At 34.8% G+C, this 22,917-nt stretch overlaps 2 protein-coding genes across 54 annotated transcripts in view; one reads left to right on the forward strand and one right to left on the reverse strand.

Moving 5' to 3' along the window:
- Positions 1 to 5,689, forward strand: part of dlg2 (discs, large homolog 2 (Drosophila)) — a 426,869-nt gene extending 421,180 nt beyond the window's left edge. For 50 of the 51 annotated variants that reach the window (XM_009305412.5, XM_073913862.1, XM_073913864.1 and 47 more), the window contains one exon: positions 705 to 5,689. In XM_009305412.5, coding sequence (XP_009303687.1) covers positions 705 to 811 — 107 coding nt within the window. In that variant the 3' untranslated portion in view covers positions 812 to 5,689. 51 annotated transcript variants of the gene reach the window in all.
- An 8,325-nt stretch (positions 5,690 to 14,014) lies between these two features.
- LOC101884045 (HEPACAM family member 2) lies at positions 14,015 to 22,613 on the reverse strand. Of its 3 annotated transcripts, none has more exons than XM_021479521.3 (6): positions 22,388 to 22,613; positions 21,384 to 21,719; positions 21,046 to 21,303; positions 20,811 to 20,951; positions 20,419 to 20,494; positions 14,015 to 14,431 (listed from the first exon to the last, which is right to left on the reverse strand). In XM_021479521.3, the coding sequence occupies exons 1-5, from the start codon at positions 22,464 to 22,466 to the stop codon at positions 20,424 to 20,426; spliced, it is 885 nt and encodes a 294-aa protein (XP_021335196.1). In that variant the 5' UTR covers positions 22,467 to 22,613; the 3' UTR covers positions 14,015 to 14,431; positions 20,419 to 20,423. The 3 variants fall into 3 exon arrangements, with proteins under 3 accessions (XP_021335196.1, XP_073771068.1, XP_073771069.1); XM_073914967.1 differs by having other exon boundaries at positions 14,015 to 14,382; positions 20,456 to 20,494; positions 22,388 to 22,568; XM_073914968.1 differs by having other exon boundaries at positions 20,456 to 20,494; positions 22,388 to 22,568.
- Positions 22,614 to 22,917: the final 304 nt, after the last annotated feature.

A 22,917-nucleotide genomic window follows, 5' to 3' on the forward strand; every position in this document is an offset into this window, starting at 1 on the left:
AAACGGGGGTCTAATAATTCAGGGGGGATAAGAATTCGGACTTCAACTGTATGTTTTATATGTTTAGTGGATGCCCTTCCAGCCACAACCCAGTATTTGGAAACACCCATACATTGTCACATTCTCTCTCTCTCTCTCTCTCTCTCTCACACACACACACACACACACACACTCATACACTATGGCCAATTCAGTTCATCCAGTTCCTCATCCAAACCCACCCGAACACGGGGAGAACATGCAAACACAGAAATGACAACTGGCCCAGGGACTCAAACCAGTGACCTTCTTGCAGTAAGGCCACAGTGCAAACCACTGAGCCATTATGCTGCCCATTATACATGAATTTCTTATTATAAATTAGCAAAGTGGTGGAAAAAGTAGATACATGTGTTTTCATCATGTTTGGTGTGAGCCCAGCTTAATAGAAGAACTATTATTTTTAAATTAAAAGACTGCATAGTTTCTCTCTGCTTTGTTAAAGACTCTTTGGGTTGCTGGGCAAAATGGCTATTCTTACTGTTTACGCAGAAGAATCCATGAGCAATAAAGTGTCTAATGATCCATTAAGTTCAGAAACGATCATTATGAAACTGTCATCAGGGTTTTGTGCTTCTTGTGGCGCAAAATGATGAAGGCGTTGCTCCGTAAAGTGCATAAAAACCTATTAACGTCAGCTCTTTTTCTCTCTTTTTCTCTCTTAGCGCTGGTTCAAGGAGACACACTAGAGGACATTTATAACCAGTGTAAGATGGTGATAGAGGAACAGTCTGGACCTTACATCTGGATTCCCTCAAAAGAAAAACTATAAAAAGTCACCTTACTCTGGCAGGGACCTTGGACTGCAAAAAAGAAGAAGAAAAAAAAACATAGGAATAATTTGTAATATAATATAAATTATTATTATGGCAATGTTTATTGTTAACTCTTACAGTGATTTTTTTGTTTGTTTGTTTATTTATTTATTTTACGTTGCTTTTTTCACTTTCAATATGAATGTTCCTGAATGTACACCACAAAGTGTTAGAAGCATTTTTGGTCTCTACAAGAAGTGGACTTTTTGTTTTGTATATTTATCGGTTAGCGTTTCATTTTAAGGGAAAAAAAGGAAACACAATTTAACGCTGAGTATTCTCCTTCAGTTGGGATTTCGAGCGGAAGGACAAAGAAGTAGGTCAGATCATCATGGATGATTTCCACCCACCATCACCTCAACCCCCAAGAAGAAAAGACAAATCAATGTTTATATCAGCTTTCTTCACTTGTCACCCAATCGGTTGGTTTCCACACACACCTCGCAGACTCATTTCACAAACTCAGCATCTATGCACTCCTGTGGCTAACAATACACACATTGATTGTGTTATTTTTGGGGGGAGGGGATTTGTATTATTTTGTACAGACATCCATTTTGTTTGCAAACATTTAGTTTAGCGAAAATTGTACATTATTTTTAACGGATTCAATCTTGTGATGCTTTAGTTAGCATAAACTGAAAAGGGGAATAAAGTAGCTGTAGGAAATCTGACACTATATTTTGCTATTTATATTGATAGAGGACACAACAGCACAGAAAATATTTATAAAGATGAAATATATATATATAACTTTGTCTAAAAAAAATCATTTTGGAAATGAGGTTTTACTGGTACGGCTGTGTCATATTGTGTCGTCGCTGTTGTGTTGGTGAGAATGAACGGTGCATGTTTTCCCTGGACAAAACACGCTCTCTCTAATCAGTCCAATTCCGGAATTCGCTTATTCTAAAACAACCAAGAATTCAGAAGTTCTTGGAACTCAAAGAACTTTAATTGGCTGTTTGAGTTTAGAGTGTGACATTGTTCAAAATCTGGATAGCAGGAAGGAATTTGATGTGATTCGTTAGCTTTCGTCAAGCACCCTCTAAAGCAGTGGTCCCCAATCTTTTTATCACCGTGGACCGATCAACGATTGACAGTTTTTCCGCAGCCTGTTTGGGGTGGGTTACACGGTGTATGTAGATTGCTGGGCAACCCTCAACTGTTTTCTCAGAAGATGACAAGCTGCAGCTCTCACACAAGTTTTATTTATGGAGAAAATCTGTGTTTGTCTGAGATAATTAGTCTACCGAAATGTGTATATTCCATGGATATATATCATACTGACCATTTGAAGCTGATCCATCATTTCTTATCACTTGACTTGCAGCATTCTCAATATTTGAGAGGTTTTCAACTAAGTACGCAAGTCGCATGCCTGCATTGGAAATAACAAACTTACGCTCAGAAAAAACGCAATATGTGAAAAGGCCGACGTCATTTGCGATCTCCTGCAGTTGATCTTCTTGCGCAGATATGCACCTGATTTGTTGACAAATGGGTTGCTGATCCATTCATTGGCAGTTCATGGGTGCTTAACTGGGCCTTTTCTCTTTCATAAAAGAAACCTTCCAAACTTGCTGTTTCTTACTCATTTTGCTAGCTTGTGGGTAGTGATGGGTCGTTCTTGAATGATTCGTTCATTTTGAAGGAATCTTCTGTATGACTTGAGAATGATGAGCCCTCTCAAGGAGTGATTCGTTCATTTGCGCATGCACACATTTGTGCAGGTGGAGTAGAAGATTAGTTCCTTTTTTAAGTCCTCTATCATGTTTGAGTCATTCTTTCATCATGTGAAAGATAGAAGCCAATTCTGAGCAGTCAGAGCCAGAAAAAGATTTGATTTGTTCATCTCTCGAGTCCTCAGTTTGAGTCGTTCGTTCATTCATCACGTGAATGACAGATGCCAATCATATGCATTTAGAGCCAGAAAAAGAGTTGATTCGTTTATCACTCGAGTCCTCGATTTGAGTCGTTCGTTCATCACGTGAAAGACAGAAGCCAATCATATGCATTTAAAGCCAGAAAAAGATTTGATCTGTTCATTTCTCGAATTCTCAGGTTTGAGTCATCTCTTTACATGCTGTCACGTGATAAACGAACAACTCAAAAGCCAGAAGACTCGAATGGTAAACTAATCGTGACTCCTTTCGGCCCAGACTGTGTGCTTTGGTTAAGCTTACAGTAAATGGGACTGTGTGAAGTGATCGAACCACTGAAATTTGAAGACCTGTCAGAAGAGGTGTGCTGACATAATCATAGACAAAAGACCAGGTAAACTATAAATGATTCGTGCTTTTCTGGACACTCAAAGAGCTTTACATATTGGGGAAATCTTCTTATCCACCACTAGTGTGCAGCATCCACCTGGATGGTGTGACGGCAGCCATATTGCACCTGACCGCATACCAGCTTATTAGTGGAGAGGAGACAGAGTGATGAAGCCACTTATGTTATGGGGATGGTTAGGAGGCCATGATGGTCAGAGTCCAGTGGGCAAATTTTGGCCAGGATGCCGGGGTTAAACCCCTACTTTTTTTGAAGGACATCCTGAGATTTTTAATGAACACAGAGAGTAAGGACCTCAGTTAAACATCTCATCCGAAAGACGATGCTCAATGAGCAGTATAGAGTCCCCGTAACTAAACTGGGGCATTAGGACCCACACAGACCACAGGTTGAGCACCCCCTGCTGGCCTCACTAAGACCACTTCCGGCAGCAACCTAGCTTTCCCAAGTGGTCTCCCATCCAGGTACCGACTGGGCGCAGCCCTGCTTAGCTTCAGTGGGCGACCACATGAGAATTGCAATGAGCTAGCTGTCGGCTGATTTTACTAATATTTTCGCAAATTGAACCAAATGATTCGAAAAAAAGATTCATTCATCTCACTAAACGAGACTCAAAGGTTCGAACTTCTCATCACTACTTGTGGATTACATCTTGGCGCTCAGGTGATCGAGAGATTGCGGTAATGTTTCAAAAAAAAGATTTTTACCAAAAAAAAGAAAAAAAGATTGTTCAGATTTAGATAAAATGGAAATAATTAATGATTTCTTGTGCGACCCAGTACTAATTTATTCACAAACTGGTACCGGTTCACGGCCCAGGGGGTTGGGGACCACTGCTCTTAAGTGTTTACAGTATACCTCCACTACAGTTCAGAGAGAAATGATGGACGATGTCGGCAAGTGGTCCTGTCTTAAAAGCATTTGCGTAAACGTAGTATAAAGATCTCTGAATTTAATTTATTTTTATTGACGCTTGTTTATGTTAAGGCATGCTTTACACTCGTGTTCATGACTTCTCGTCCACATATTCTGAGTGCATACTTCTGTCATTCGTGCCCTTTCCATGTATAGTTGAGAGAAGATCCCCGTCCTTCTACATTAATAGCGAAGCTCTCGCCATTCATGGAAACTACAAATGCCAAAAGCCATTAACTCTGCTCACTCGTTTCAAATGCGGGATGGGGGGAGGGATTTATTTGTTGCAATATTTATTGGGAGATGTTACAGCACGGTTCTGTGGCAAGAGTCTTTTGACCTACTGGTCACCACTTGCCTTAAAAAATAATAGGGGAGGGCGGGGGAGATGAGGCTTTTCGGGCCAGATAGACATTTTTTACGCTTTCTTGAAGACTGAGCACTTTTGTATATTTGAGAAATTATTCACAGATTGTGTTCAACCAGATGGTGGACACAGAGGGGGATTTTCAGAAGAGAGAGAGACTGACTATCACAGTGAAGCTCTTCATGGTGTAATATGACTTTTTTTTTTGGAATAACAATCGATAATGTGTATGTTATTATGACGATGTAAACCATGGATGGCATCTGACTATCAGAATATAAATTGAACAATTGAAATGCTGTGAAATTCTTGTTTCTCTTCGACACGTGTAGATTTGCTTTTCTCCTTGTACTTTCGGCTGTTCTATCATCTGTAGCATATCATTTATTTATTTTATAATGCACACAATAAGGCATAGATTTTGAATACCCTAGATTTGCATTTATTTGGTAACAGAAAGTGCATCTCGGTTAAGTAGCTTCATTGAGAATCAAAACCCTGCAGATTGTACGCACTCCAACGAGGCTTTCTGAAGCCTCACGGTGCTCATCGTCTGATTTGGTCCATTAATTCCAATTGAATGTTCAGCTTAGTCGAACGTGCTGCAATGGAGTTGTTTTTGTCTCAGGGTTGCCAGATAGGGCTTAATCACTGATATTAAACCTTCGGATCTGAGTGCATCGGTTTATCACACAAATCTCCAATGTTTTCCTCCTGATACCTGCGTTTGCATTCGGTCTTCTGTTCTGTCCTGAGAGTTCCTTCTGTGATTTATTTGTCCCCAAATGGGTGATGCAAACTATTTTCAATGCACTGTTTGTTTGTTTATTTATTTATGTATTTGGTTTTCTAAATCCCAAATCATGTGCAATTGTGTATATAAGTATCTGTTTGCACTTATTGTAGTTGTATAGGAGATCTTTAATTAACACTGTCCCCAAAACTCTCTGTTTTTTTGTTTTTTTTCTATTTATATCACAGGAGATTAAAGTTAAATTATTAAACACTTACATCCCCTTCTGTTTGTAGGTATCATTTCCCAGCATTCCATGGGTTTACCGATTTAAGCACACTTGGGTAAGGTGAGACTGTAAAGGTAACCTCACTTGTCTGTAAAGAGGAAAGTAATTTTCGTTTCACTCTTCGTCTGTTGGCTTTTCCGAAGGATATACAAAGAAAGGAACCTGTCGTTTGCATCTTGTTACAGTTTGTATTCCTGGTTGCTTTGAGGAATCCTAATAAAGACATTGTTTTAGGTAAATGTGAAGATACTTCACTCTCTCAAGTGGTTGATTGACAGCTGTCTTTCAAATGCTGCTTTGGTCTCGTTATTCAATTCAATTCATGCTTCAGTAGCGCTTTTACAATGTAGATTGTGTCAAAGCAGCTTAGCGTAGAAGTTCTTGTAAATCGAAACAGGTTTCAAAGTTGAAGTTCAGTTTAGTTCAGCTCAGTGTGGTTTCATTTTCACTGCTGAAAGTCCAAACATAAGTCCCAACCAAACAAGCCAGTGGCGACGCTGGCGAGGAACAAACTTCACCAGTTGACAAAAGTGAAGGGAAAAAAAACCTTGGGAGAGACCAGGTTCAGTTGATCATGACCATTTCTCTTCTGGTCAAACCTCCTGTGTGGAGCTGCAGTCTAGGCTGCAGTTATGCAATCTGAGAGTTTGTTTGTAGACCAATGGTGAGGCTATAGGCCTACTCAGATAGACAAGGAATCGAATGTAACAAAATTTTGTGATCAGTAAATGCAGAAGCTGTCGATCTTAAGGATCAGTCCATTCTAAATATGATTTTCTGTAAAACTATCCTTAATTGGTTATTATGCCACACTGGGATGGGAATCTTTAGGCACTTCATGATCTGATTCCAATTATGGGAGTCACAATCTGAATCCAAAGCCTGATATTTTTCTATGTTAAAATAAAGTTTGGTCTTTATGCTTTTTGATTTTAGTTAGTATGTCTTTATGAAAGTATTTCCATTTTTAAAATGAGAATTTCTTTATCATAGCATTTATATTGAGGATACAAACTATGGAAAATACTTACAAATAAAAAATCTTTTTCAATTTGTTTAGAACCTTTTATTAAATAAATTTATTAATTTAAGGAGAAATCAGAGTTTAAAGATGACATCAGATGCCCAAGCTGCTATGATTCTCGAGACTCTTAGTGTGCATTCACACCAAAGGTGGCGAGAGCATTAAAGTTTGTCAAAGTACTGCTCCAGCGATAAGAGCGTTAAAATTCGCTACATCGATGTTGCGAACTTGTCATCAAACTCATAGAGCAATGAAAGATCAAGTTGTTTCGTGTGCTGTGGCTTTGCTCCACTTATCCAATATGTGTCCACATGTCTAAAATATTCTGAAGTTGTTATAGTTAGCATAAGATTCACGCTGTTTTTAAAGACAAAAAGGGTCACACTTTACAATAAGGTTCATTAGTTAATGTTAATTAATGCATTTACTAACATGAACAAACAATTAACAATACATCTACTACTGTATTTGTTCATGTTAGTTAACATTAGTTAATGAAAATACAGTTGTTCATTGTTAGTTCATGTTAACTCATGGTGCATTAACTAATGTTAACAAGCATGGACTTGGATGTTAATAATGCATTAGTAAATGTTCAATTATGATTAATAAATGCTATTTATGTGTTGTTCATGATTATTTCATATTAGTAAATGCATTAACTAATGAACCTTATTGTAAAGTGTTACCACAAAAAATACATATAACATAAATGCACATCAGTAACTAACTTTTTAAATCTATGTCCCTGTAAGAAAACATTGTAAATAATTGAAAATCTAGCGACCTCAATATTCGAACTCTTGGGAACAACTGTGGTCAGTTCACAGGACTGTGTTCTCTGGAATTCTCTCATGCTCATTTCAGTAAAGTTGACTTGATTCCAACTCTCCTCAACGCTCACACCGGCGAAGATGCACCATGACGCTCCTCACCCCTTACTGCTGGCTCCCATTGAATATCAGTGAATTAAGTTCTGGCTACTTTGACGCTCTCGCCGCTTTCAGTGTAAACACATCGATAATGAAAAGCTTTCAATTTACAGTGGTTTGATTTTTCAATTGTGGTGTAAATAAATACAATTTTTAACCGTGTCAAAAACACCTCAGTCTCTTTAAATGAAAATGGGCTCTGGTTTACCTTGGTCCTCTCTAATCTAGTCTTAAGGTACCAAAACAAGCACCAACTCAAACAGCACTTTGCTGATCCTCAAACTACCACTTCCTCCTGTCTGAATCACTGACATGGAGTATTTAAAGCTGATTCCACATTATAATGACAAAATCCAATATTACGACACATCATCTCATGCACTTTTAATCATTTATCCTTGTTTGATATCGCAGCCCTCCATTATCATTGTAGAATGCAGTCAAACATGCTTATGAACATGGAAAAACTGACACTGCTGGATTAGATTTTTCTGTTAGAATTTGTTTGTGCAGGAATATATTAAAAATATAACACCACAGACAAACATACCTCTGCACCTGAAGGATGATGATCTGATATTGTGAACACGGGTGAACTGAAGGTAGCTAGATAGTCCATCTTCGTATTGGCCAAGGTTTGAAAAGTAGTCCATCAAAAAAGTTTGCGCACACACAAGTAAGCTTTTGCCTTCTCTTTCTGGGAAATTCCTTCATAAATAAAATTAAAGGCGATTCAATCTGCAATGGCAACACCTGATAATAAGGGACTAAGCTGAAGGAAAATGAATGAATGAATTTAAAACTGTGTTACTGTTGCCATTTATGAAGCTAGGATTGTGTGTAAGGATGCCTGTGATCCTGTACATCCATAAATAGCGCAGGATGCATGCCAGGATTGCTGCATTGTACAAACGCAAAAACTAAAGGCACCTTCATACGCTGCTTTGCTATCTGTTTACAAAAAGTGATTGAAGTTGGGCAGAATCCATATTTTGCTTTGAGTTTGGCACATTAAAAAACTACCTTGTTTTGTCAAAACCAACAGATCAGATCAAATTATGGCATATTTGAAAACTCAGACTGTTTCTAACAAACTGGCTGCATTTGTTTCCAACTTTTTAGAGCTGGCAGATACAACACTAAATACACACAAAAAAAAAATTGACAAAGAGAAAATTTAATCCGATTTCACCTTTAAAGCCTTAGCGTTATCTTTAGTTCGGAGCTACAATAAATTAAAATGCAAAAAGGAAAAATCCAGCATCTGTAGTTTATGTATTATATTAAATGCTTTATTCTCATTGACAGATAAACATTGTAAGGCGTGCGTTTATTTTCAGATAAATGCACAGTTACAGTAGTTCCAATCAGGTTTAACCCATTACATGCCTTATGAATATGCAAACGATTTAGTCAGCCTGCAGTCAAAAAACAAGACAAAAGGCTTGCAAATGAGATTTAAAAAAAAGTCCCACACATGGGAGCTGTGACAAAACCTGACAAATATTTTGAAACACAACATCTAAACAATGTCTGTATATGTGACTGCTGTCCATGGAATTAGGATATAATGCACAGCAAAAAAATGTACTCTAATGCATTACCAATTCTGATGTGCCATTGTCCGTTATTACATACTGTAAATCAAGTTTAGGGTTGTTGTTTTTTGCAGGAACAGAGAGTGGGTATCGCTGTATCACTGAAACAATGCCGCAAGGCCCTGCTGTACTTTTCCTCAAGCACCTGCATAATTGCGTGAAACTCTGAGTTATCCATGACGGAGTGAAGGCAATAAAACGGGCCCCTGGCTGAGTAATTTGCTTCACCTTTCCAGAAGGTGGAAGCTTTGCTAGTTCCTCGAGGGTCTATTGAGTGAAACAGGCAGTAGGTGCTATCAAAACCGAAAACTGTTCTTCAGCTCTGGGTCGATTGCAGGAATTTATTTGTTATTGATGCTCCCAAAATATTTGAATTTGGCACAACAGAGTTTGCACAAAATGACTCATCATTAACACCTTTGCTTTTGTCATTGACTGCCCGGATGCATTCTGACTGGCATGTGAAGTAACAGTTGGCTTTGTTTTGCCTGACGGTCCATTTTCACAGTCACACATAATAAATATTTAATGACAATATAATTAGTATTATCATAATTTAAAATGCATTAAATGGTTAAACATTTGTTTGTCTTCCATAGACCTCTTTAAAAAAATACCGCTGTGTTATTACATCTTAAAACTGTCCTATGGTGTGACTGTCTCAAGCATAAATTTAAAAAGAAAACCATACAATTACAATTATTAATAATACCGCAGGCCTAATTTTACAAGTGCCTATTTTAGTAAATGACATGTTGTATTTTATCCAAAACATAGGAACTTGATGCATTTTGTCACTGAAAGCCATATCCTCTGGTGTGACACTATTGTACGCTACATCAGCAATTCTTTAATTTAAAACATTACAAAATGTTAATTAGTTGAAGGACCCCATTCAAGATCATGTTTTGTCTCCGAATGTTTTACATGTTTAAGAACCACTATAAAACTATTAAGTTTTGGTGTCCAAGAAGTCTTAAAATTTGTAGAGAGTGTAAAAAAATATCCTGGAGAGAAATATATATACACTACCAGTCAAAAGTTTGGGGTCAGTAGGATTTTTAAATGTTTTAAAATGAGCTTCTCCTGCTCACCAAGGCTGCATTTATTTAATCAGAAATATTGTGGAACGTTATTGCACTATAAAAGAACTTTTCAAAAGGAGTTTATTATTTAAACAGGATTTTTCTGCTTCATTACTCCAGTCTTCAGAGTCACTCGATACTTCAGAATTCACTCTATTAATATTATTATTTTTTACTATTATTATTATTATTATTAGTATTAAAATCAATGGCAGGAGTAATATATTCATTTAATACTACATACATCAAGAAAGCAGTTATTTAAAATTTATATAAATAACAATTTAACTTTTTTTTTAAAATACCGACTTGATGAACAGAATAATCTTCTTTAAAAAAAAAAAAGAAAAAAAAACTGACCCCAAACTTTTCACTAGTAGTGTATATTTCATCATTTTCATATGTACATTTACTTTTAAGATAAGTGTGAAACAATGAAAATAAACTGCTCTCATGTTAAGAGTTAAGAGTTGTTTTTCTTCATTTTTGCTGTCACACCATAGGACATTTTTACAGGACAGTTTAGTAAAAAATATATATAAAATAAAAAAATAATAATAATAATAAAATAATAAGAACTTAAAGAATTACTATTGTAACACTGCATTTTCTCAAACATCATACTTTCTTACTGTTGAAGTCGAAATTATTAGCCCCCCTTTTAATTTATTTCTCAAATGATGTTTGACAGATTCAGGAAATTTTCAAAGTATGTCTGATAATATTTTTTTCTTCTAGAGAAAGTCTTATTTGTTTTTTTCCGGCTAGAATAAGTGCAGTTTTAGGTAAAAAGAAAAAAAAAACATTTTAAGGTCAAAATTATTAGCTTTAATAATTAATAATTTGAGCTATTTTTTTTTTCGATAGTCTAACAACCATCGTTATACAATAACTTGCCTAATTTCCCTAACCTGCCTTAGCCTAATTAAGCTAGTTAAATGTCACTTTAAATGTCACTTTAAGCTGAATGGAAGTGTCTTGAAAAATATCTAGTAAAATATAATTTCTTGTCATCATGACAAAGATAAAATAAATCAGTTATTAGAGATGAGTTATTAAAACGATTATGTTTAGAAATTAGTTGAAAAGTGTTTCAAGGTTTTTTTCTTTCCATAATATGCATCAGATGTTTAACTAGTCTCTTCTCTGGGTGTTGTGTCTTATTGAACATTTCAGACTACATTGGGAAAAAAACACATTACCTTCATTGCAATGCAACCAAATCAGAGATGCTTTTGACCTTTTTCAGATAGAATCTAGACCCCTATTTTTATCTCATATATTGTAAATTCTGAGAGTAGGCATGTTAACATGTCACTTATATAGATCTTTAATGACATTTAGATTTGCCTTTTAACATCAATTAATCTGCCACTGACTCCATGACACACTGTTTAACTGATGAACAGACACATAACAGAGTTTGTCAAGCAACTCCCAGCTTTCGCTCTCCCAGTCGTTCTGAAGGCACAATTCATTAATCTAATAAAAGTGTTTGACAGTGACTAATGGATATTCTAGAAACTTCTGACCTCTCACACTAAAAAAAGATTATTTTTTTTTGACAACCTATAGGTAAGACTTTGTTTTGATGGTCCCTATTGTACATTTTGTTGACTAAAAGTTGCATTGAAACTTCATGCCAATTTATTCTCTTTTGAGTATTAGTAGACTGTCTGCTTAATATCTGCTGATAATGCCCCTTCAACACATTTAAGTGACATCATCATGTTCAAGCCACTTCAATTTAACTTAATTATTTTTGTGTAAAGGCAACATGAATGAATTGTGCAGTAAAACCCGGCATTTTTTTACAGTGCCCCGTAGGGTTGTTCGATTAATCGAAATCAAATAGCTATCGCAATTTGACAAGTTGCGATTAGTTAATAGCAAGACAATGCAATATAAAATATATGTATGTATATATGTAAATAAAAATAAAGAATAACATCTGAGGTAAAGTGCTTCAAAACCAGTCTGCTATAAGCTTTTGAAAATTAAACATGCTAGACTTTCTGCGATGGTGTCAGAGGCATCGCAGACACGGTACCGGTAACTATGCCAAATTACTCGAGAATAAACAATAAACGAGACACACGAATCTTGTGTCACAACGTACATTTGTCATTTAAGATTCGCCATGACACACTACGTCAAGGAAATCCTGCCGAAATCGTGTGATCTGACCAGGGCTTTATAACTAGCCAATTGAGTGAGCACACTTTCATTCTGCCCAATCAGAATTGTGCAACTGATCTACACCCACAATAACAACAAAAAAAAAGAAAACAAACAGGAAGGCGCTGACAAGTGTGATGATGGCGCCTGCTGCTTCAGAAGCATTAATAGACACAATAATTTGAAAAAAACAGCATTTGTAAAATGGGAATATTTCGGTTTCAAAGTCAGAGACACTGAACAAAAATAGGAATATTTTAAGAGCTGTCGCAGAATTGTTGCCACGGCTTACAGATTATTATGCTAAAATTGAGCTTGAAGTAAATTAAAATCAGCTTGAAGCTTAAATTTAAATGTAAATCAAATTGCAATATCTGTCAAAAAAAAATCACAATTGGATATTTTCCCTAAATCGCACAGCCCTAGTGCTCAGTGTGTCACTTCAATACTGTTGTCTTGACTTTATTGTGCATGCCTGTAGTCAGCCTATTAAAATGGGTGGTTCTTCTTTCTCAAAAACTGTACCTTTTCACAGACATTTGCCTCATTTTCTATTAAATTATGAGGTTCAAATCCTGCATTTTAGTGACATTTTAAGCACTAAATTGAGCTTGTTGGAAGGTTATCATAACCACACTTTATGATGCACAAAAATATTTCCTACATTTCGCCAAAGTGCTTACCATAATATTAAATGTGTGCAAAAAATTGTGTTTATGTACAAATATACATTACGTTACAGTTTTATAAATAATGTAATGCGATTACATTTTTAGAGTAAAGTTTTGAACAAAGAAATATGAAAAATACTTTATAAGTTTTTTAAATGCCAATTTATTATCATCCATCATTTAGAAAACAATTAGCAATCTGTTAAAACTTGTTTAAATTAAAAGCTGTAGACTATAGGCAAATAACAAACTAGCCAGCTCATTTCCTCGGTCAGAATATGTCCATTAAAAACTAATAAATTATTAAATTTGTCTTAAAGCCATCAACCTTTTATCAGTGGGGATGGGTCTTTCGAAAATCATCAAGCTCTTCATTATTAATATTATTCTGTGTTATTTTTTATTATTCATATGGCCAAATTCTGACTGAGGAAAGTTGAATGGGCTGGCCAGTTTGTTATTTGTCCAAAACATGACAATAGGCAATTTTTTTTTTTATTTAAAACTTTAAATTGGATTTTAAAATTTTCTAATGATATATGATGTAATTAATTTGTATTTTAAAACAAGTTTTTTTTTTTCAGATTTCTTTATTCTATATATTTAGCAAATGTTTTTGGTACTTCGACCTGTGGTTATAATGACTACAAACAAGCTAATCCAGATAAAAAAAAAAAAAAAAAAAAAAAAAAAAAATATATATATATATATATATATATATATATATATATATATATATATATATATATATATATATATATATATATATATATAAATATGTATATATATATATATATATATATATATATATATATATATATATATATATATATATATATATAGCTTAAAATGTCACTAAAATTGGCTATTTAAATCTCATAATTTAATATATAATATAAATTTAAAAAAGGTCAATTTTTTAGAAAAAAATTACCACCATTTTTACAAGGCTGGCTACGGTTCTGTATACAGTAAATATAACTGGACATTTTATCCGATTTCACCTTTAAAGCCTTTGGAATTGACTTGGATAATTTGAAGCCACAAAAATTATATGTATCACTTCCAATAAGCAAAAAGCTGTTTTGTTTTTATGTTTTGTAATGTTCAGAAACCATCATGGTTAATGCGGTAAAGTTGCAATGTTTTTGCTGTCATCTAGCGGTTGATCATAATGTAACATTTACTTCCCCCATAGATTACGCTTGGTGTTTTGACAAAAGATTCATAATAATTTTGAAAGGGTGTTTCGCTTTTTCACTCCAGCGTTTGTTGTAGTTGTCATTTCAGTTATTCCTCTTCTCTTGTCTTGTGAGCTGTCGAGAGACACAATCCTAAACGCCGGTCTTCTCCATGACCGTGGCTCCAACCTCAGAGTAGCCGAAGTCGTCGAGTTGTTGCTGTGCAGCGGAGGCCTGACTGTTCTCTTTCGGCTTAATGAAGTCTGTGTAGACGCACGGAAGAGGAATCACTTTTTCGTTGTCTGCAACTTCCTGAGTGCTCAGAGTAAACAGGTATTATTATTAACCAGGGGCCTGTTTCAGAAAGCAGGTTAAGTTAAAACTCAGAGTATTTTAACCCTGAAATGAGAGAAACTCTGGGTTTTCCGTTTCAAAATGGCAGGTTTGTTAAACTCGAGAAATCAGGGTAAGTCAAGCCTGTTTCTAAAAGAGAGTTAACTTTAACTCAGAGTCAGTTACTGTAGTAACTTACTCTGTGAATCTAACCTCCGGAGCAGGTTTTATTCTCTAAACTCTGAGTTTCTGTCGGTCTCCTTCCCTTTTTAAAGATGAAGCGGTATTTCTCGCATTAGTCTTACATTTCCACCCACCTATTTTAGAGCTCATTTTGGAGATGTGCATAAAAAAAGATTGATGGAAACATCATGATTCACATAACTTTTGAAAATACGCATAACATGTGCATAACTGAGTAGGTTAAACTTTTATTTGATAAGATGCACATAAACTACGAAGTGCACTTAACAAATTACAGTATGTAGGCTACATTAAAAAATGGTTTGTTAGAGATGATGAAAATGTGTGTGAAAGGACAAACCAGCAGACTGAGCACACTGCAGAACATCTTAAATGTTGTTTTAGTCATTCTAAAATGCCTTTACTGTTTCAGTATTAGTGTATATTTTTAATGACCTCCAAGCGTCTGGAGTGTGTCAAGATCTCCGCGTCTGGCTTCAAACGCCCCCACGTGTTCATTGTGTGTCAATTGTCTTCTGAGGCGCAAGTACATTAATTAAATAAAAAATCATTGACGCAGCTTATTCTACCGCAGTAATTCTGTTTTTACAGTTGATATTTGGCGCAAGTTAATCAGGAAGTGACGATTGTGTTCTCTTCGACTCTTTGGATAAAAACGCTGCTTTATTTTATTCCAGTGTTGCACAAATTTATGTAATTTTGATGGAAACACAGCTCATGCCTACATTTTTGTCACACACAGAACAAAGTCACGCACGAGGCTTGTCCTTTTTTCATAAATTATTAGCTTAACCTTCGACATGTACTGTTAGAGATTAATGGGATTATTAAAAATAATTTTATTACTACTTACCTTCTTAATGTTATATCAACCTCTATCACTTGATCAATAAAAAGGCAGACACACAACAAGTGCACTGTTAAATCTATTAAAACTGATAAAAGTGTATAAAAGTTTAGAAAAAAAAGTATAAACGTCACACATTACATTACTTATTTTTTTATACTTAAATGTTTAAAAAACTTAAAATTAAGAATTAGGCATTAACTTGAGCAGCTGTTTTCCCACGCTGTCTCTGTTTCACTGATGGCTGCTTCTTATTAAATATATACGCTCATATTTGCTATAACTTTGCATGAGCAGATCAAATTCAGCTGCAAGAAATGGTGATCTCTTTTTTTTAAGATGTTGCCATAGTCACTCGTAATGTCTGCGCTCCATTGATAATGCCTTTTTATAGTCACAATGCGCGCGCTTAACTCTGAGTTGGTCTACTCAAAGTCAAGGGGCCTGTGTCAGTAAGGAGGTTCAAACAACTCAGAGTTTAACCTGAACTCTGAGTTGATTTACCGAGAGATTAAAAACTCAGAGTTTTCGGTTTCAGAACAGCTGATCTGAGTTGGGTCAATCAACTTCGAGTAGACCAACTCAGAGTTAAGCGCGCACACCGTGACTTTAAAAAGGCATTATCAATGGAGCGCAGACATTAAGAGTGACTATGGCAATATCTTATAAAAGAGATCACCATTTCTTTCTCCAGCTGAACTTGATGTTCTCATGCAAAGTTATAGCAAATATGAGCGTATATATTTAAAAAGAAGCAACCATCAGTGAAGAAGAGACAGTTAGCGTGGGAAAACAGCTGCTCAAGTTAATGCCTAATTTCACTTTTTAAGTATTTAAATATTTAAGTATAAAAAAATAAGTAATGTAATTTGTGGCGTTTATATTTTTTTTCTAAACTTTTTTATACATTTATTAGTTTTAAATGATTTAACAGTGCACTTGTGTGTCTGCCTTTTTTATTGATCAAGTGATAGAGGTTAATATAACATTTAGAAGGTAAGCAGTACTAAAAATAATTTTTAGAAGGAATAATAATCCCATTAATCTAGTTACAGTGCATGTCGAAGGTGAATTTAATTTAATTATTTATTTAAAAAAGATAAGCCATTCTCGTAGTTTTTCTGTGTGTGACTAAAATGTAGGCAATAGCTATGTTTCCATCCAAATATATTGCATAAATTTATGTGCAAAACTGGATATTGCATAAAAGATGCGAATAAAATTCCATCCAACGAGTGAAAGAGAAAAAAATTGTCACTTCCTGATTAAACTGGCACCAAATATCAACAGTAAAAACAGAATTTACTGTGGTAGAAGAAGCTGCGTCAATTAATTCTTTATTTAGCCAAATTAATGTACTTGCCCCTCGATGTCAGAAGACAATGCTGAAACACAATGAACACGTGGGGGCATCTGAAGCCATGAGACGCGGAGACTCTTGACACGCACCAAACATTCGGAGGTAATTAATAATATACACTAATACTGAAACAGTTAAGGCATTTTAGAATGACTAAAACAATATTTAAGACATGTTGCAGTGTGCTCAGCCTGCTGGTTTGTCCATTTACACACATTTTCATTATCATATGATCATGATCTTTTTTTTAATGTACATACTGTAATTTGTTCAGTAAAAGTGTTTCCATCGTAGTTTATGCGCACATTTTCTATCGAATAAAAGTTTATCCTACTCAGTTATGCGCGTTTTTATTTTAAAAAGTTATGTGCATCATGACGTTTCTATCAATCGTTTTTATGCACATATCCAAAATGAGCTCTAAAATAGGTGGGTGGAAACGTAAGGCTAAGGCGAGAAATACCGCTTCATCTTAAAAAAAGGGAAGGAGACAGAGAGAAACTCTGAGTTTAGAGAATAAAACCTGCTTCTGACCAGGTTAGATTCACAGAGTAAGTTACCACAGTAACTGACTCTGAGTTAAAGTTACCTCTCTTTCAGAAACAGGCTTGACTTACCCTGCTTTCTCGAGTTTAACAAACCTGCCATTTTGAAACGGAAAACCCAGAGTTTCTCTCATTTCAGGGTTAAAATACTCTGAGTTTTCAGTTAACCTCCTTTCTGAAACAGGCCCCAGGTGTGTTTAAAGAAAAACAACAACAACAACAAGGCCTCAGGAAATGACTGCTTTCTTAACGTATTTTAGTGCCCGAAGGGAGCGGATTTTTCCAAATAAAAATAAACTTCAGGCTTATAAAATCTAGATTTTCACACAATACTATAATATAATACATAAAACATGTTTTTTTTTTTTTTTTTACAATTTATGCATGACTTGCTTCTTGTTTTTATAAAAAAAATGACCCATTGCTTACTATATTAAAACTAGTACCCATGTTTTTGGCTAATTAATTAGTCTACAATCTGGAAAACCACAGTTTTATTACAGATGCCCAGGCCCGTAGCCAGCCTGGTGAAAGGGGTGGTTCTTTTATCTTAAAAAGTGGACCTTTTTGCAGTTATACGCCTCATTTTCTAGTTAATTACGAGATTTAAATAGATTTTAAGCTATATTTTATCTGGCTTAGCTTGTCGGATGCCATCATAACCACACTTTTTGATGTAGGCTGCCAAAAATATTCCCTAAAGATTTAGAATGAAGAGATTAATTAATTAAATTAATTTCATCATATCATAAAAAATGAATATGTTTTAAACAAAATAAACAAGCCTATTGTCATTTATTAGGCAAATTCTTAATAAAAAAACTGACCAGCACATTCAACTTTTCTCGGTTAGGAAATTTGGCCATTTGAATTTGATAATAATAATAATAATGTAGAGCAAAGAAGCCCAAACTAGGGCCCGCGGGCCAAAGTTGGCCCATGGTAACCTTTGATTTGGCCCGCTGTCCCATCTAGGAAATGATGGGGAAGGTTGGGACAAATGCCTTCAACAGAGATCACCAGATCTAATTTCACATATTTGTGTTTGTTTGTTTGTTTGTTTGTTTAATTGTTGAGCTACAAAACAGCAAACCGAAATAAATACTTCAATTAAATAAATCAAATTTTGTAAAAATTTTAAAAGTAGGGCTGGGCGATATGGCAAAAATGAAATTTTGATGATTATTTTCCATATTTAATGACAATGATATATTTCGATACAAGTTGTTAATGCTTCCATATTTAAAAGAGTACCTCAACAACAATGACTGTAGCCTCAAAAATTAGAGGGTCCATTAAATGCCACAACATATTTTTAGCCAATAAATATTTCGGCGTCCAAAATTTTTATACATCTCGAACATATAGAATTCAATACATTTCAAAAATTCAATACATTTTAAATTTTCAATAAAATTCAATATCAACACACTTTTAGATTCCCATTATCGCACATTCGTGCTGTATGACTGGCTCTTAGATCAATAGTAAAAAAGTCTTGAGCTTATCATTGTTATTGACATAAATTTGATTCAATATAATATAATTTAAAAAAGACAATGCATTGAACTCCATTGAGGAATAAATAGGATTGTTTGTTTTAATTGCAAGAAGTTCATTGTAAAATGTATACATATATACTTTTTTTATATTAATAAATTGGGAATTTATCTCTGCAACTTTAATGTAATACCTTTGGCCCACCACCCTCAATTAAGTGGCCCTTCATAAGAAAAATTTGGGCACCCCGATGTAAAGCTTCACAATTTTTCTAACCTCTCTTCTAAAAAATTTCAAAATGCATTAATATCAACAATAGATGAAATAGTATTTAAATTAATTGTAATATGGGCCGCTTTTGGTGCTTCACACCTTTTTATTGCTCATTTTTTTGTTTCAAGAATAAGCTCCAAGATGTAGATAAAAGTAAACTGTTTTCTCTATTTAAAAACAATACACTAGTGAAAGATGCTGTCACTTACATCAGGTTGTGTGCTTTCTTGCACAGCTGATGTTGGACTCATGTAAAACAGTTGTTCGCATTGACCAAAAACTGATTAGCTAAAGCCACGACAGCCAACAGAGGATTCATCTTGGTCTTAAAGCCTTTTTCGATGGGTTATTGTCACTTGATAGGATGGCATAGCAGTCAAAATAGGACAAATGAGCTCATGTATGGGAAAAATTCTGGACCTTTGTCTTTCGAACCACCTGAACCCCCCTGGCTACGAGCTTGTGCTGTGAATAATTTGTGTTTACACTGTAAAGAATGCTGGATCCCACACAATTCCTTCATGTTGTACTAACACAAATCAATTAATTTAACGATACCCGTTAATTGTTTTTACAAATTTAAGTGGATTAAAAATTGAACAATTAGGTTGTCCCCAAAAAACTCAGTTTACACACAAGTAGTTTGAACAAGAAGCAACATTATTTTTTGAGTGTAGAATACACTCTTTATCTATATTATCTACCTGATTGTGTACAAATATATTGCGCATATGTTTGTTAATGTTTTGGTTTTCGTTACCTGATAATTTGCAGTGTCATTGTCTGCATCTGTGAAGTAGATTTCATACAGTTATTTACATAGATAAATACATTGATGAATAGATGTGTAGTGGCACACCTTTCGTGCACATACTTTGCAGGAAGTCTAACAACCATTGAAAAAAAGCGCAAAGAAATGCTAAAATTTACTGAAGAAATGCAAAACAAAAATACAAAGGTACAATAAACTCGATAAAGCTTGGTCAATAAACTGTGTTGCTTCCAATGTCCATAACTGCAATCTGACCTAAACGTATAAACTAATGACATCGTGACATATTACTGTCGGAAGCCAAAAATACCAAACTATATATATATATTTTTTTTTAAATTGTATTAATTATTCAGTTATGCATTTTAGTAAATACAATACTTATAAAGTTTTATTACATTTCAATATCAATGTTTTCGTCAACGTTGTCAACTAAATTATCATCACAAATGAATGAAGCATAACTGGCTCTACAAGATGTGTGAAGATTTATTGGTTTTACCTTCATCTGTAGTAGTTCTGTCATTTTGTCCTCTTTGCCCTAAAAACATAATGTCTCATTAATTGTCATCGTACGACATAATAAGCATCAAAAAAGTGGTGGAAGTTTAGGGGATTTTTTTTTCTTGAGTGAAAATTAGTTTGGTTTTCGTCTGTTTCATACTTCCGTTCTTCCTGTCTGGTGTTTCTAAGAACATTTTAGCAAGAGATGCTGAGATTGCACTGCACTGAGATTCATGATCTTAGTCACAGAATAAACCAAAATCATGAAGACTGAGAGTTTCATAAACACGCTGCAATCATTGTGATGCTGTTAAATGTTGAACATTGTTTTTGGAATTTGAAGAAAGACTTACTGTGTTGATGTTTGTGAAGGCAGTAGAAGATGACGCACAGTCCCAAAACACCAAAAAACACAAGTCCACTAGTAAACACAATCTGAACCATTTGTCTTTTACCACTAGGAGTATTTCCTTGGTTTATAGTGGAGTTCTCACCTCAAAACAAAAACCAGAAAGTTACATGATTATGCAATGATTGTGTAATGTTTCTTCCTTTTTTTTAATCATGTCAAAACTGTTGTTTACTCACTGGTGAAGTCTTTATGCATTTCAGATTGTCCATACTCGTTGGACACGATGCAGCTGTATGTGCTGTAATCTGAGCTGCTGATGTTGCTGATGTGTAGAGTTTGGTTTCTGTCACTGAATGAGTGTCTTTCGTCCTCTAGAATTGAGACTCCTTCTCTCTTCCACATCAGATGCAAAAATGAGCCGCTCACGTTACATGTGAGAGTCATGGATGTGCTGGAGCTCCATGAGACCTGGATTTCTGTTGTGTTCGGTGGGTCTTAAAACAAAATTTTTAATTAGCAAAATTTAGAGAAAATTTAAGAGAACCGTACAAATGTGATGATGTGTCTGACTTACAATCAATGATTAATGTAAAGTTTTGGTGCTTTGTGGGTTTATCTTTTAAAGCTATAGTTTCCATGTAGAGTCCTTCATCTTGTTTTGTCACGTTCTCCAGAATGAGGCTGTTGTTGCTTATATAGAAATGAGCTTTTCCACAGCATTGACTGTAGTGTGTGTCATTATTGTTATATTTTCTAAAACATGCACATCTTGATGATTTGTTTGTTTTAGTCCATTCCACCGAGATCAGAGAATCAGCAGTTTGTTGATCAAGTGTTTCTCCAGTGAGCTCAACTCGACTGTATAAGCCCCGTTTAAGTGTCGTCTCCATTTTCACCTCTATTACTCTTACTGTCAAATCAATATGTTCACTAGCATTAATAAACAAATACTCCTGAGTAAAAGATAAACTATGTGAGCAATTCCAGCGTTATAGATATGACATTTGGAGTAAAATCTCAAAACATAAATTCACACAAAAAGGATATGTGAAGATTATATCAAAACTTTAAAAATATATCAATCTGTAAACATTTTTTAGATTTTAAATGAGGAAAATAAACATGCGTTATAGATGTGAGCAAAAAAGTTAGTGAATTCACAGTAAACAACATACTTTGTAGAAATTCTGTGAATTAAACTGCACAGCCCAATAGAACAATGCTAATCAAAAGGATAAGAGCTGTCTCTCTATAGAACAAAAAATATTAATTTTATTTTACATTTTTACATTTATAAGGAAAAAGCTTTATCCATTATCTGTTATGGGTGTGACAGATGTCAAATTGCCATTTGTGTGACTTTGGTAAATCAAAAAAGTTTTGAACATTGACTGAGACATTGAGTATTTTTAAAGTACTGTCAAACGCTTGCTTAAACAAAAACAAAAAAAACGTAGAAAGGGCTTCTCTATTTTGGTCAACTTAAGTTGTTTTCATGGTAAGGTTGACATTTGCATGGAATTGCTCATATCATAGAAATGTTAAATATAAAGTACATATAAAGTTGGCTGTGCTTACCAGATACAGCAAACAAAATTAGCCAAACATCAATGCAAAATCCAGTCATCGTGCTGTGAGGTTGCAGTAACTTAATCATACTGTTGCTAAGTTGTCATCTTATCATAATTTGTAACTATTAATCAGACCTTTCGGCGCTGTAGATCTTGATTATATGTCACGCTTCGAAGCACCAAGAGCTAAAACTCTTGACGACTTTGAGTTAAAAGTAGCCACTGAAAACCACAACAGGAAAATAAATAGTGAGTAGAGCCAGGAAGAAGGCAGGGCTGCTTTTACTCAGTTTATCTAGTAGAGAGCCATCATTGGATGTTTTTTACATTATGTCAGACCAACAACTGAATTATAAAATGATCTAAAAGTATGCCTTCCTTTTGGATTATTGAATCATTAAAATGTCAAAACTCTGATACTGATCTTTCAGGCATCTGCTTAATCACTATGATTTGTGTGTGTGTGTGTTTTAAAGTCAGAATTATCTTATTCTATGATTTTGTTTAACAGGGCAAGGAAATTTTCACAGTATGTCT

Source organism: Danio rerio, chromosome 10 (genome assembly GCF_049306965.1).
Source record: "Danio rerio strain Tuebingen ecotype United States chromosome 10, GRCz12tu, whole genome shotgun sequence".
Lineage (NCBI taxonomy): Eukaryota > Metazoa > Chordata > Actinopteri > Cypriniformes > Danionidae > Danio > Danio rerio.